General features: G+C 38.3%; 1 protein-coding gene across 2 annotated transcripts in view; it reads left to right on the top strand.

Moving 5' to 3' along the window:
* The window catches only part of USP6NL (USP6 N-terminal like), a 139599-nt gene extending 130036 nt beyond the window's left edge, over positions 1-9563 (top strand). For both annotated transcript variants that reach the window (XM_039871062.1, XM_039871063.1), the window contains one exon: positions 6202-9563. In XM_039871062.1, the coding sequence (XP_039726996.1) occupies positions 6202-7610 (1409 nt within the window). In that variant the 3' untranslated portion in view covers positions 7611-9563. The remainder of the gene's footprint in view (positions 1-6201) is intronic.
* Positions 9564-14580: the final 5017 nt, after the last annotated feature.

The raw sequence follows: 14580 nt of genomic DNA, 5'->3' as shown, positions 1-14580 counted from the left end.
GCACTCACATAAAGATACCACGTAGATGATGGTAACAGTAGTGGAAAATACCTTTAATGTGGTATCTTCACAAAAACATCCCCTCTTCTGTCTGATGGGAATTGTGGGGCTTTCCTCTCCTTTGAGGAGTTAGGTAATTTTTCATTTAAACTCCTGTGGTTTCAGGGGAAGAAGAATAAAATTTAGGCACGGAGCTATAAGGGTGAGCAAAATTATGTATATTGAAAAGAAGTCTAGAACAAAGTATGGATAATAAATATTAATACTTATTACAGATAGTTAGGCGGCTAGGTGTCGATGTGAGATCATGAGTTGTGGATTAGTGCCACTCGTCGGTCTTTAGCATGCTCCCTGGTCACAAATCATCATAGGAAGTAGATGGGACCTGACACTGTTTTAAACTAAGCAAATCCTAGTACCACAGTCTGGCCTGGCACCTGTCAATATCCTTACCCCTACTATGCAAGGCCTTCTAGCCTAAATGTCTTTAAAATTGGGGAGGAATTTGTTTTTTTAAGCACATACATTTTAGGAGGTTATTTCTTATATATCTGTCTACTGCCTGTTTCAAATTGCTTTGCTTTCTTCCATGCTTATTGAAAATCTTTATAGGGGCAAAGAGGCCATACTTTCTAATGTGTTTGTACATTTGAGGTATTCACTGTGTACCTCTTACAGAGTCCTACCTAGTTCCTAATAATAGATTGCCATTTAGGAATTAATTAGCTAAAATGTCATAGTGTCAGCACTGGATTTTTTTTCTCCAAACCTTGCTACATCTAGTTTCTTAGCTATGTAGAGCTTGGGTATTGTAATCTTTATGTTTCTTTAGTGTTTATATGAACAGCGTGTCATTACTATTAATTACATATGTGTAAATGGACATTTTGTCAACACCTTACTTACAATTCTGTTACTATTTTAGATATTATAGGAAGGAATACAAAAGAAGTAGAAATCACTTGAAGTCAGTTTTCATCTACTACAGAGAAAGGGAAATGTATTTTGGACTACTGTGAAAGAACTTTAAGATGTTACTTTTGGGCTATTTTAGAACAGTGAAAGATTTTTTTCCCAGTGTGAATTTTGGCCACTTGCCCATTTAGTAAATGGCACATGTTAATTTTTTCTTATTATTCTGGTATGGTGTGTAGATACATAGAATATAAATGTCTCTTCCTTAGAGAAATTTCTGTATTGACTTGCATATAAAGTAGTGTTAAGTATAAGGTGAATACTTTTCTTACCCTTTATATTGAAAAATTAAATAGCCCACATATGTACGATACAGACCTTTCCATTTTGTTTTATGCATGAAATTACCACCTCCGTCTCCTCATTACTTCCTTCTCAGTTTTTCTATTCCTTCTCCTGAGAAATACATGCTTTGGAGCCATAATCCTACATTTTACTATGTGTCCTGCTGGTTTTTACTAATATGTGCCTTTATATACCTAAAGGATTTCAGAATGAAAAATCTACAGATATTGGAATATAAGAACAGTGTGTAAAATGGCATTATTTTTCCCCAAAGATGTTCAGTTTTCTCCCTTAGTCCTCTTTCCTCCCACTTCCTTCCTTCCACCCCCACTTTATTTTTTAATCTCTTCCACCTCACCGGTTCCTTATTAAACCCTATTATACTCTGTCTTGGGCCACTCCTCACTCCACAGCCGACCACAGCTTGGAGGAGCCCTGGGCTGCAGTCCTGTGGTGCAGCAGAGGGCTACTTTTCCAGAAGCCTTTGCAGCAGGGAGGTGAAAACTGGGCCAATCTCACTTCTCTTTTATGGCCCCATCCATTCCTCCACCCTGCAGAGGGCAGTGGTGCACGATGCCACCAGGAGGCCTCTACCCTCATGGCCTAATTACCTTCCAAAGCCCCATCTCCACATACTGTTACACTAGGTTTGCACTGGGGGCGGGGAGAGCAGGACATAGACGGTCAGTCTACGGCAGGTGGCTAACCTTTGAAAAACCTGATTTCGAGTGAATTTGGTTTCATGAGTTGTGAATTTTTATGGATTAAAACATTGAAAACAGGCTCTGAGTGTCTGCAGTCTGGCCAAGAGAAGCTTTCACTGACAGACTGATGTTCCAGGGGGTGCACATGCAAGCCACACAGCAGTCCCTTCTTATTGATAATGCTGCTAGGAGAATTTAAGATATTTAAAATTATTTCCTATAAACTGGAATGCTGGTGGCTCTGCAGGTCGCTCAAAGCCACCGAGTGCTGGAGACGTGGGGCAGCTCAGAGGGCTCAGCACGGGAATCTCCACACGAATCCGACTTTGCCCCTGGAGCAGCACATCCTGCAGGCCTGACCTGACCGCTCTCTGGTGCCGCTGTTTTCCTTTTCTTTTTCATGGTTGTGTTTTCCATCAGGTTCCTAGTCACCAACCTGAAAAGGGTGTTTTGATGATTGGCTGATATTATATGGAATAGCAACCAGCCATTGAATTAGCCATTCAGATGACTGTGTCGTGAGCCCTTGGAATATTGTTAGAATGGAGACTAAAAGAAAAGTCATAAATTCAGTTTTTCTATTACGCAGATCTTTGTATCTTCTTGATAATTTGTGTTTGTCGGGGTCATTTGCTTACGTGGTAGAAATAATTCATATATTTATCTGGAACTAAATGGATCACTATTTGTAGAGCTGATAAGAACTTTTGGGGAACACTAGATAGATTTTAATTTTATTTTTATCGTTAGTTATCAACCCCATAGACTAAATGACTACTTGCGAATATTCTTGACTTGGGCTGCATTTGTGCCAAGTCTCTTACTGCAATTCCAGATATTTCCTGTGAGATTGGTTAGAAGCTGAACTAGAATGCTTCAGATAATTTCACAGCATTCATAAACACAGAAAACTTTTCTAAACGACAAGAATTTTAAAGTTTGAGTTATCATGTCTCTATTATGAACAGACACAGAACAGTGTTGGTTATTCCAGCTGTTACTGAATAGCAGCTGTCTGTTCCTGTCTTTAAACCACGAGCCATCCTCTACTCTGCTCGTCCCTCACACGTCACATCTAACCCACGAGCTGTGTCTGGACTTCGCCTTAAACCATATCCGAGAAGCAGCCTCTTCCCTCTGCTTCCACCACACCATAGTGTAGGAGCAAAGAGCGAAGGCGCTGGAATCAACTCTGGGCTTGAATTCTCTGCCGCTGACTCGTTCATCCTGCCTCATTTTCTCATCTATAAAAAGAATAGTAGTAGTGAAGTATCTTACATGCCTATTGCTGACATTGTATTTATAGCTTTTTGAGCAGTGCTGACATATGGTAAGGGCTTAATGAGTATTAGCTATTATTTCTTCATTAATTATTACACAGTCTAAGGCTAATTATTACACATTCAAAGTGAACGCTATTGGACATGAGATCCTGTTACTCTCCTGCTGAAAAACCTTCAGTAGTTTGCAGTTAATTCAGAAAAAACACCCAGAGTCCTCACTGTGGCCGTCTAGGCCTGGCATGCCGTCGCTCTTCTGTTCCCCTGCCCTCCGCCCGTCCCCCACTCTTGACGCGGAGCACCTTTGTTCCTGCTGGAACTCTCCCCTGCTCTGTCCTGCCCCACTCCAAATCCCTGTGACTGCCCTGCCCTGGCACTGCCGTCATAGCTGCACAGGTAGCACGTAAGCTCCAGGAGGACGGGACTTCGCCCTCCCGTTCCGTGTGTGGGTTGCCAGCACCCGGAACAGCGCCCAGTACACGGTAGTTGCCTGGTGGTATGTATTTGTAGAATGAATGAATGAGTGGAACAAACTGTAATCGCCAACTCTAATGCTTCGTGTGCTCTCAAATGTAGAAAATAAAGAGCTTGCACCATATTATCAAAGAAGAGTTAAATTTAGTTTAAAACCATCACAAGTTTCTCTGGAGTTTAATGAACATGGCAGAGTGGAAGAAAACGGTGAACTGGGAGTGAAAATACTGGGTATTGGTTCTCATTCTGTTTCTGCCAGTAAACATCACTTGGCTTCTCTGAGCCTCTGCCTTTTCACCTATAAAATGCTGGCAGGACTGGATCTCTCTGGAACCCTAGGGTTCTGAGAAGCTGCCCAGTTGTGGGAAGTGGGAAAGGGGGTGACTGAGCCTCTCCACTTTAGCTAGAGCAGCTTTGTTTATATATTCTTTATCTACTGGGATTTCATATGAAATTTAGTTTGAAAAAAGTCTGCTTCTAAAAAGTTTAAAAATCACTGAATTAGAAGAGCACAAATGTTATTTTTAGTTTAATAATTCTGATACTAGTCCCTTAACTATTTAAAGGATATTGTTTCATCATTATTCTCTGCTCCCTCTAGTCCCAAAGAAAAGCTCATTGAATATTTTAAAAAATATTTTAAAGAAAACCGTATGAAGGTAAATAACAAAATTATCATCACTAGGAAGCGAGCTACATGCAAACAAAGGCCACGTCTGCCTGCTCGCTGCTAATGGACTCACTGCTTAGCACGTTGAAGCAGAGCTTACTCAGTAGATATTCATTAGATGGATGAACAGGTGGATGTTTGAAGAGAGCAGCAACTTATTTTTAAGTGAGAACATATTATTTTATAATAACTCATGAAAAAGATGTAGGCTAAATCATGAAATTTTTATAAGTGAAGTCTGTTTTCTTTTCAAGATGATATTTATTGGATATCCTTACTGCAATAAATCATTTTTAAATACTGTTTACTAAATGGCAAACTTCTTTTAATTCTTCATTAAATTTCTGAATTTAGTTATTTAAAATATAAAACTAAAAGTATCCAATATGATATTCTCTTATTTTTTATTTTTTTCTTTCTTTTGCTTTAAAGTGGGATCATCTTAAGAACGTTAACTTTAAAATAGAGAATACTATTTCCTTTTATCACAAAGTTAAACTGTGGAAGGTACTTAATGATAAGTTTTTTGGGGACAACGTTTTAAAAATTTAATTTAATTTTTAAAAATTTCTAAATAATTTTTACTTTTCAATTACAGTTGCCATACAATATTATTAATTTCAGGTATACAACATATTGATGAGACATTTATATAACTTAGGAAGTGATCACCCCAATAAATCTAGTACCCATCTGACACCAAAGATAGTTATTACAATATTATTGACTGTATTTCTTATGCTATACTTTACATCCCATGACTGTTTTGTAACTGCCTATTTGTACTTTCTAATCCCTTCCCCTTTTTCTTTCACTCCCCATCTCCCTCCCATCTGGCAACCATTAGTTTGTTCTCCGTATTTATGAGTCAGTTTCTCTTTTGTTTGTTCCTTTATTTTGTTCTTTAGATTCCACATATAAGTGGAATCATATGGCATTTTTCTTCCTCTGTTTGACTTACTCCGCTCAGCACAAGACCCTCTAGGTTCATCCATGTTGCTGCAGATGGCAACATTTCAATCTTTTTTATGACTGAGTAATGGTCCATTGGATATATGTGCCACCTCTTCTTCATCCATTCATCCACTGTTGGACATCCAGGTTCCTTCCATATCTTGGCTATGGTAAATAGTGCTGCAAAGAGCATATGGATTCACATGTCCTTTCAAAAGTCGTGTTTTGGGTTTCTTCAGATAAGTACCTGGAAGTGGGATTACTGGGTACTTCCTTGCCTCTTGTTATAGCCTTTGTTTTAAAGTCTACTTTGCCTGGTATAAATATTGCTAGTATTCGGGGACAACTTTAGATCACAATTGGTCATCAGTTGACTTTTAAATTTGGCAGACCTGCTTCTAGTTGAGAAGAAAAGTTTAACTGAGATTTCAAAACCATTTTCGTTGAAGTAAGCTAAAGTGAAGATGATATAATGGTAAGACATTGAACTACTGAGCTGCAAAATTGTTTTAGGAATAAAAAAAGTATCTGCCTTTTATTGATAAAAGAGCATGGAACAATATATCTTAACAAAATATAAGAATCATGTTATACTATCGTATGAACCTTACTCATAAGATTATAAATATTCCCACCTGCACATTGCCTAATAAGCTTTTGAGTTTTGGTATGTTTTACTATCAATCTCTCTAAAAAGTGGTTCTCTTAAGCCAGTGAAATGCTGTGGTGTGTGTGTATGTGCAGTGCATGTACATGAGTGCACATGTGAAAAGTAAGCAGTTACTCACCATGTGGCTCTTAGATTTGATACTATTTACTCATGTATTTATGTTGCTTATGAATTTATTTCTTCCTTTAGGTAAAGAAGATGAATTTCCAAAGAAACCTTTGGGACAGCTTCCACCTGAATCTCAGTCTGCTGGCATTACTCACCTGAGCAATGGACAAAGTGTTGGCAGGTCAAGTCCCCATAAGAACAACAGACGAGAGAGCAGCTCATCACCTCACAGAAAACATGAGCGTTCGCCTCACCATCAGAGTAGACTTGGTACACCGGAAAGAGTACGGCAGCCACGACCAAAATCGGTGGATGAGGAGAGCAGAAAGCTAAAAGACGAGGCAGATTTTCAAAGAAAACATCCATCAGGTTCACAAGACAATGCCAGGCAATATGATCACGCAGCTGCTAATCAAAATAGCAATGCTACTTCAGATACCAGGAAGGAATTTGCACCCAAATGGAATAAACCGTCAGATGTTTCAGCTATTGGAAAAACTGCAAAATATGCCACTGAAGGCAAAAGTGGATCACACCCCACACTTACAGTCACCATCCCAAGTTCTGCCGATCTTCGGATACCGAATGCAAGGCAGAAGATGAAGGTCTGGGACGCCGATGAAGGGAAACGGGGTTCTAATGCATCCCAGTATGACAATGTACCTGAAAACGGAAATGGCACTTCTGTTGAAGAGGCACTAGAAAGGGCTTACTCTCAAAGTCCAAGGAATATTGTTTACACGCATAGTCCAAGAAAGCATGCTGAGCCAAGTCCTAGTCCATCAAAAGTGTCAAACAAGTTTACTTTTAAAGCGCAGCCTCCAAGTTACGCAAAATATCCATCTCAGCTAGATGGGGAAGATCGCGGGATGGTACCCCCGCCGTCGTACAGCAATCCCCCCAACTATCATGGGAGTTCTCCAAAACGCATCCCTCCTGCTAACAGCAGCCTCGTGTCTCCACAGCTTAGCTATGGGATCCAAATGAATCCTTCCAGGAGGCCTCATGGTTCTAATCTTTCAATCAATGTTTCTCCAGAGAAATCTCACAGCCGCCCAGCTCCTCTTGTACTACCATCTAGTCGAATAGAAGTTCTTCCCGTCGAAATTGATGCTGGGGGATATTCAGGCAATTCAGGGACACCAAAGAATGGAAAATTTATCATTCCTCCAGTGGATTATTTGCCAGATAACAGGAAGTGGTCCGAAGTTGGTTACATATACAGACCTGAGACACACGAACACTTGTGGACTCGAGATGCTAACCGCGGCCACTTAAGCAATTTACCAAAATATCCTGCCTTTCAACATGTTCCCTTTCAGGACCATAACCTCCCCGCAGTTTCAGTGGATAGTCCCGTGCGGTATAGAACTTCCCCAGCTTTAGAAGATGCCAGTTCATCTGGGTATCAATATTCAGGGCCCTCAGCTCCCATGTATCACTACAGAAACCGGGATGGACTTTCTATTCAAGAATCAGTATTGCTGTGAGAATTTATCTACACTTGCTGAAGACAAGAGAATAGAAACCATACGAAACCTACATTGCTATGTTTATAATTGCCAAAGCAGTATTTTGTACCATTGTAAACAACTGGCGCAATTCTAATGTATGTTACTAATAAGAGTAGATGGAAGTGTTTTCATCCCATAAAGATGCTGCTTAAGATGAGCATTTTAAATTGCATCGTCACTGAACCTGTTAAAAAGAATTTACCATGGAAACATAGCAATAGCATTTAGGAATGCACGCACAATAATAATTCATTACTCAGTTTCATTTATAGCTTTCTCCAAAAACCTGAACATTTTTACTCTATTAGCCCGTTCTGTTTTGAGTAATGTTACAAAGTACTGAAAAACTGTCATGTAGAGTAGATATTTTTAAGGCTATGTGTAGTGTATGTGTCTTCTAATAGATATTGTAGGCATCTATGCATACACATTTGAACACAAAACTAAAGAAACATTTTTAAAAACTACTTTTAATTTAGATCCATGGAATAATTTATTATTCTTTTCTTTAACTGGTATTTTAGTCAAGTTTTTTTCCCCATTGTATTTTTAACCTAGATCCTAAATTGACTTCACAGTTTGCCCTGAGTTGAGTAATTCAAATTTCACAGAATGCTCATCTTTCTCATTCAATTGCTGTCATTTTCTTTCAATCTGAAAATTAAAGACATTGGAGAGAATGGCTAACCACTTAATGGTGCTTAAAAATCCAGGCAGTTAAAATAAGTTTATGGCCAAAGGTACAGCTGTCAGTGTATCCGTGAGCACTGAGGTCAGTGTAAGTGCCTCTGCCCTGTGTTCTGGTCTGACTCGCAAAGCTCAGAGCAGAATGGTCCTTGCCAGATGCAAAGGAAGCGTGGCAGCACAGCGTCCTGTGGATGCCAGCAGGAGAGGCTGCCAGTCACTGTTCCTTGCAGGTTCCTTTGAAAGCAGGATTAGCAATATGGTTACTTCTAAGTCAGCCCCTCAGATTTCTGCAGGGCCTCACTACAAAGGGCTGGGCAGTCATTTACATGATCTCTGGCACTGTCTTTTTAAAGAATGTAGCCAATAGATATTGCTGTGCTTAGGCCATTCAATTATTGTGTAAAATTGTAGGAAATGATCCTAATTAATCATGGGAATCTAAGATTTTGGTCTTTTTAATAGTGCAACTTTCATACTTCCAAAAATCTTTTTTTCTTTTTCGGTGACAAAAATTCAAGTTCATGTTAAAAACAAATTAGCAATGTCTTTTATAATTTTCTATTACACTACAATTACCAAAACATTGACAAAGTTTGGAGCACACCAAGAAAGTATGACTTTGTGTTTAATTGGAGAGCTTATTTTCAACATTACTTTGCTCATGTTTGAATAATAGAGTAGAAAACCTAACACTGAGGGCTCTTCTTGTTGCAGGCTGGGGCTTTAAGCTTTCAAGGTACAGAAGTATGTCTTTTAAAACGAGAGTAACATTTGTTTAGCTAGTGAATGTGATAATATTTTTTATGTATATAATGAGTCTAATGTAATTTTAATCAACTTGGTAATGACATTATTAAATGGCAAAACAAATATGGTGTATTAGCAGTAAGCAATACACCGAAGCTCAGACGAAATCCTGATATCACTGGGCTCTTGATTCAGATCATGTGAAACTTAGAAATAAATATATATAAAAATGTAGCTGAGGATATTAATTCTAATTTTTAAACCATGATTCTGTGACTTGTAATAAGATAAGCCAAGCTGTACAATTTAGTTCATGATAGCAGCGCCTGAGCTGTTCCAAAATCTATATGTCAACAGTGGTAAATACTGTAGATTTATATATATATATGCAAAATATATATGCACACACTATTTTCTTATGTCATCTATGACATTTTTTATCTGTTTACTTTTTTGGATGTGATTGTTTTTAACATGCTAAAAGTAATACGAATATTTCGTTTTGTGTCTTTTATGTGCTTTTATTCATATGGCAGAAATACTGCATCTCTGATGCTTCTAAAGCTAATTCTCTTCTAATTGAGTAGATATTTCCCAGTGTTTGCCTACGTGACCATATTTATCAAGTTCTCTGTTACATGCTTTATTAACTTCTGGTAGTACTGTATTTAGAACTACTACATCACTTTTATTTTCTTTATTTAATCTGCCATTATTAATAACAATACGGTATTATTTCCAGTCTTCCCCATTATAAAGTGTAGTGCTCTGTTAGTTTTTTAAATAGGAAGATTTAATTTGAAGTTATTTTGCCACCATACAATTTTTCAAATTTAAAAAATAAATAATGAAATAATGATAAAAGATGAAATAATATTGGCAAAGTGGATTCAAATATATTTATGAAAAACGTATTTGGTAAGAATTTTCATGGTGTGGAGACTGATTTTACTCTAACTGCATGTACTTGGTGTAAATATTTTGCCATTATGTCTTTTCTTCATAGCAGTTTTCCCTAAAATAATAAGCACTTTGGTATAGTTTTTACTTTTTTTAATATTTAGTTTGAAAAGTTGAAGAAATTAGACCCAGAGTCTCAAAGGGTTTTAAAACTTTGACTCTTTCAAATGCTTATGTTTTCTATAGGATTTTTTTTTTTAATTGACAGCTTTTTAAGGCTAGGAAATATATGTAAAATCAGATGTCAAAGTGTTGTAGGGAAGGAAAAATTTATTTTTCCATCTACCCTTCTAGGTTCTCCAGCCAAACCCTGTAAATTGGACTGCCAAAAGACAGATGAACAAGAGAAAAACAAACAGAAGTTCATTAACATGTGCATCGATCGTTCACATGGGAGGACCCAGTGATGAGTAACTCAAAGGGAGGGCAGAGGTGGGGTCTAGACACCTAACCTTGTGGGGAAGGGAGGGGGAAAAAGGCCCTCATAGAAAAGCAAATGAGGTTTTGGAAAATAGATGGGAGGTATATAGTTGGTGACAATGTCTGGATGTAGTGCCAGAAGAGAAGGTTGGAGCTGCCTGGGGAGGGATTTATGACAATTGAGTGCTTTGTGGGGGACTCTGCTTTTAGGCAGATAAAGGATTTCAGGAACTCAGATGCATTCAGCTCAAAATCTTTCTTATGCCAAAGTGGCATATTTCGGGGTGGCGTGACCTGATCTCTTTCAGTGTCAATAATAGAGTGTTTCTTGAAAAAGCTAAAAGCGATTAGTCAGTAGAACATTTCTGGAGAAGAAAAATGGATGTTTACAGAGTGCAATGTGATTTTTTTTTTTCATTTTAAGAAGATTCTAATACTAAATTTTATATCATACTAGGTATAACTTTAAAATTGAGTTTCATATTCATAGTTATTTCAGATCTCTCCCTCAGGGTCCATTATAATGCACAAAAACAGTACCTCGCCAACACTTGGCTGAGATCTCTTTTCATGATTAGAGAAAAACATGCCACATCCACCGCTAGGGGTTTATTCACAGAGGACCGATAGCTTCAGCTTCTGGAAGTATTAGTACTCTCAATTATCTTTTAGAATCACACCTTATTTTAGTAATTGATTGCAGGTTAATTAAGATTATGGTTTAGGGATCTGTTTTTGTGTGTTTGTTTTACTTGTCCTTTAATGTATTTTAAATGTCCATTTCTAATATGGATATTAATGCTAAGTGACCAGGTGGTTTTAATAAGTCAAACTTTACTTTTACAATGACCGAAGGTATTGAGAATAGGGAGAAAGGGTTCCATTTAACATTTGTTTATGAATTGTACTTCCAGAAAGATTTTTAGTTAACCATAAATTTTATAGATAAGCACACAGAAATGAACAATTTTAGATTTCATAGGAGTGGATCTCGACCCTTGCTGCTCCTTAGAATTATCTGGGGAACTTTTACAAAGTGTTCTCTTTGGTTCTTACCCTAGGCCCCTTAAATCAGAATGTCGGGAGTGGAACCCACATATCAGGTCATAGTACGCCCCCGCTACCCCCCCAGTCTATCAATTAAGCTCTTAAAAAAAAGAAATCTAAAGTTGATTGTCTTATATTCCCACTATGAGCTATCTCAAAAATTTTTCACAGATAAGTTTCAGAGTTTAGAAACTCTGATTTCAGGTAAATTAGTAAAAGTTTCACTGGAAAGATTAACATTACCAGCAATCTCTGTACAGTTTGGTGAACTGTTGATGGTGGTGGGAAGTGTAAATGGCTTTGAACAGAAGGTGTGTGCCCCTGTTCTGTCTCCCATCACTGCTTAGGGTGGTTCTGCAAGCTAGCCAGAGCCTTGTTAAGATCTCCATTTCCCTAGACAACTTTTGTCACTTTCCTCAAGTGACGTGCTAAAAAATAAGGCCCAAGCTGTTTGGAAGCCTAAGTGCCTTTTTCCTGTGCGAGGAGCTGAGGAAATGCCACACAGTCTGGTCACTCACTCGGCCAGTTGGCATTTTACTGAGCACCTATAGTGGACTCGTCCTCAGGACTCCACTAGGCTCATGCTTCAAGATAGAAGACATGTTTTATAATCGTGTTTTCGTTCGGCATTGAGACACACAGGGCATTGTTGGAGGCACCGCGGGCCACAGCTTAAGAAGGTTGGCAGGCTTGTGCGGGAGGTGCCTCAGCCAAACCTGAGAGGGTTCACAGAGTGGACAGGAAGGGGAGGGGACAGGGACGTTTCTCCACAGGGATGGCACAAGCAGCTACATGGTCCATGTGGAGGAGTTTGCCTCTTTGACATGTGGTGTTCCACAGATCAGATCTTGGAGGGCCTTGTATGCCATTGAACTTGACCCTGTTGGTGGGTTTTGCCATGGTTGTGTTTACATCACCTCTGTGGTGCCTAGAGGCTGTGGTGGCTGGATGAGAGGGAACAAGCCTGGAGGAAGTCAGGAAGACCACGGCAAGTATTATGTCTAAAAAGTGGTACAGAGCTTAAGGCCAGGGAAGAAGTTTCAAAGAAAAGGTGATTAACTTGAGAGCGAATCACTAAGTAAAATGGGCAAGACTTGATCTTTGTTTGAATGTGATCATAAGAAAACTAGCAAATTTTACTGAATGCTTACTACCTGTCTGACACTGTGCTTAAGCATTTTACCCATATTAACTCACTTAATTCACACAGTAACTATGAAGAACTATAATTCCCAGGTGACAGATGAGCAAACTAAGGCACAGACAAGTGGAAGTGACTTGGTGGCACAGCGGTAGGTAACAGAGCCAGGACTTGAACCCGAGCAGTCAGAGTCTAGGGCCTGTGTTTCCCCCACTCCTGAAATTTTTAGGCAGGTATAATTTACCCACTGTAACGCTCACCCATTTAAGTGTATACTTCAATGATTTTATAGTGAATTTACAGAGTTGTGCAACCATTACAATAAACCGGTTTTAAACGTTTTCATTGCCTCATGAAGACCTCTTATGCCCATTTGCAATCCGTCTCCATTCCTGCCCCCAGCCTCGGGCAACCACTAATCCACTTTCTGATTTGCCTTCTCTGGACACTTCATAAAAACAGAACCAGACGATACGTGTTTCCTTGCATCTTACTCTCACACTTAGCCTGTTTTTGAGGTCTGTCCATGTTGTAGCATGCATCAGTACTTTCCTTTTTGCCAGAGAGTATTCCATTGCATGGCTAGATCACATTTTGTTTATTTACTCACCAGCCAATAGACATTTGGGTTGTTTTCATAAGCTGCTCCGACCATTTGTGTACATGTCTTTGTGTGGGCATGTTTTCATTTCCCGTGGGTATCTATCTAGCTGTGCTATTGCTGGCTTTTATGGTAACTTTGTGATTAACCTTTTGGGAAACTTCCAGACTGTTTTCCAAAATGGTGGGCACCACTTTGCGTTCCCACCAGTAGTAATGCGTGAGGGTTCGGATTTCTCCACATCCTCGCCAATACCCGCTGTTTTGTATTTTTTGATGATAGCCATTCCAGTAGGTATGAAATGGTATCTCGTTGTGGCTTCAGTTTTGCGTCTCTTTAGTGAGTGGTAATGTTCACCATCTTTTCATGTGCTTGTGGGCCATTCATATATCTTTGATGAAATGTCTGTTCAGATCTTTTGCTCACTTAAGATTGGGTCGTTTTCTTCTTATTGCATAGTAAGAGTTCTTACTATGTTCTGGATACAAGTCCTTTATAAGACTTATGATTTGCAAATATTTTCTCCTAGTCTGACTTGTATTTTCAGTTTTGTGATGGTATCTTTCAAAGTGCAAATGTTTTTAATTTTAATGAAACCTAACTTATCAGTTTTTTCTTTAATGGGTCATGCTTTAAGTATTTGTATCGAAGGTCACAAAGGATTTTCTCCTGTTTTATTCCAGAAGTTTTATATATTTAGCTCTATATCTATATATATTTCATATATAAATATATTTATATATTTCAGTCTATGAGCCATTTTGAATTAATTTTTGTATATGGTGTGAGGTAAGAATCTAAATGTGGATATCCAGTGGTCTCAGTACCAAGTGTTAAAAAGACTATGCTTTCCTCAATTGAATTGCCTTAGTACCTCTGTCAAAAATTACTTGATTTTATATATAAATATTTGTTTTAAGTTTTGAAATGAGAAAGTACACATCCTCCAACTTTGTTCTTTTTCAAATTGTTGTGGCTATTCTGGATCCTTTGCTTTTCTATGTAAATTTTAGGATTAGCTTGTCAGTTTTTGCCAAAAAACTATGCTGGGATTTTGATAGGTATGGTTTTGAATCTATAGATCAATTTTGGAAGAATTGCCATCTAAATGTTGATCGAGTCTTCTAATCCATGTAGAATGTCTCTCCATTTATTTTGATCTCCTTTAATTTCTCTCGGCAATGTTTTGTCATTTTGGTATATGTCTTGTACTTCCTTTGTTAAAATTATTCTTAAGTATTTGATTTTTCTTCCTCTTGTCAATGGAATTGGTTTCTTTGGATCCTGTGTGCTTAAACATTATTCTGTACTATTAATGGGAGAGAAGGGGTCAAAGTTGATTT

The sequence above is a fragment of the Pteropus medius genome, unplaced genomic scaffold (assembly GCF_902729225.1).
Source record: "Pteropus medius unplaced genomic scaffold, Ma_sr-lr_union100, whole genome shotgun sequence".
NCBI lineage: Eukaryota > Metazoa > Chordata > Mammalia > Chiroptera > Pteropodidae > Pteropus > Pteropus medius.
Note: the sequence above shows the minus strand (reverse complement) of the source record. Positions and strands in the feature narration are given on the sequence as shown.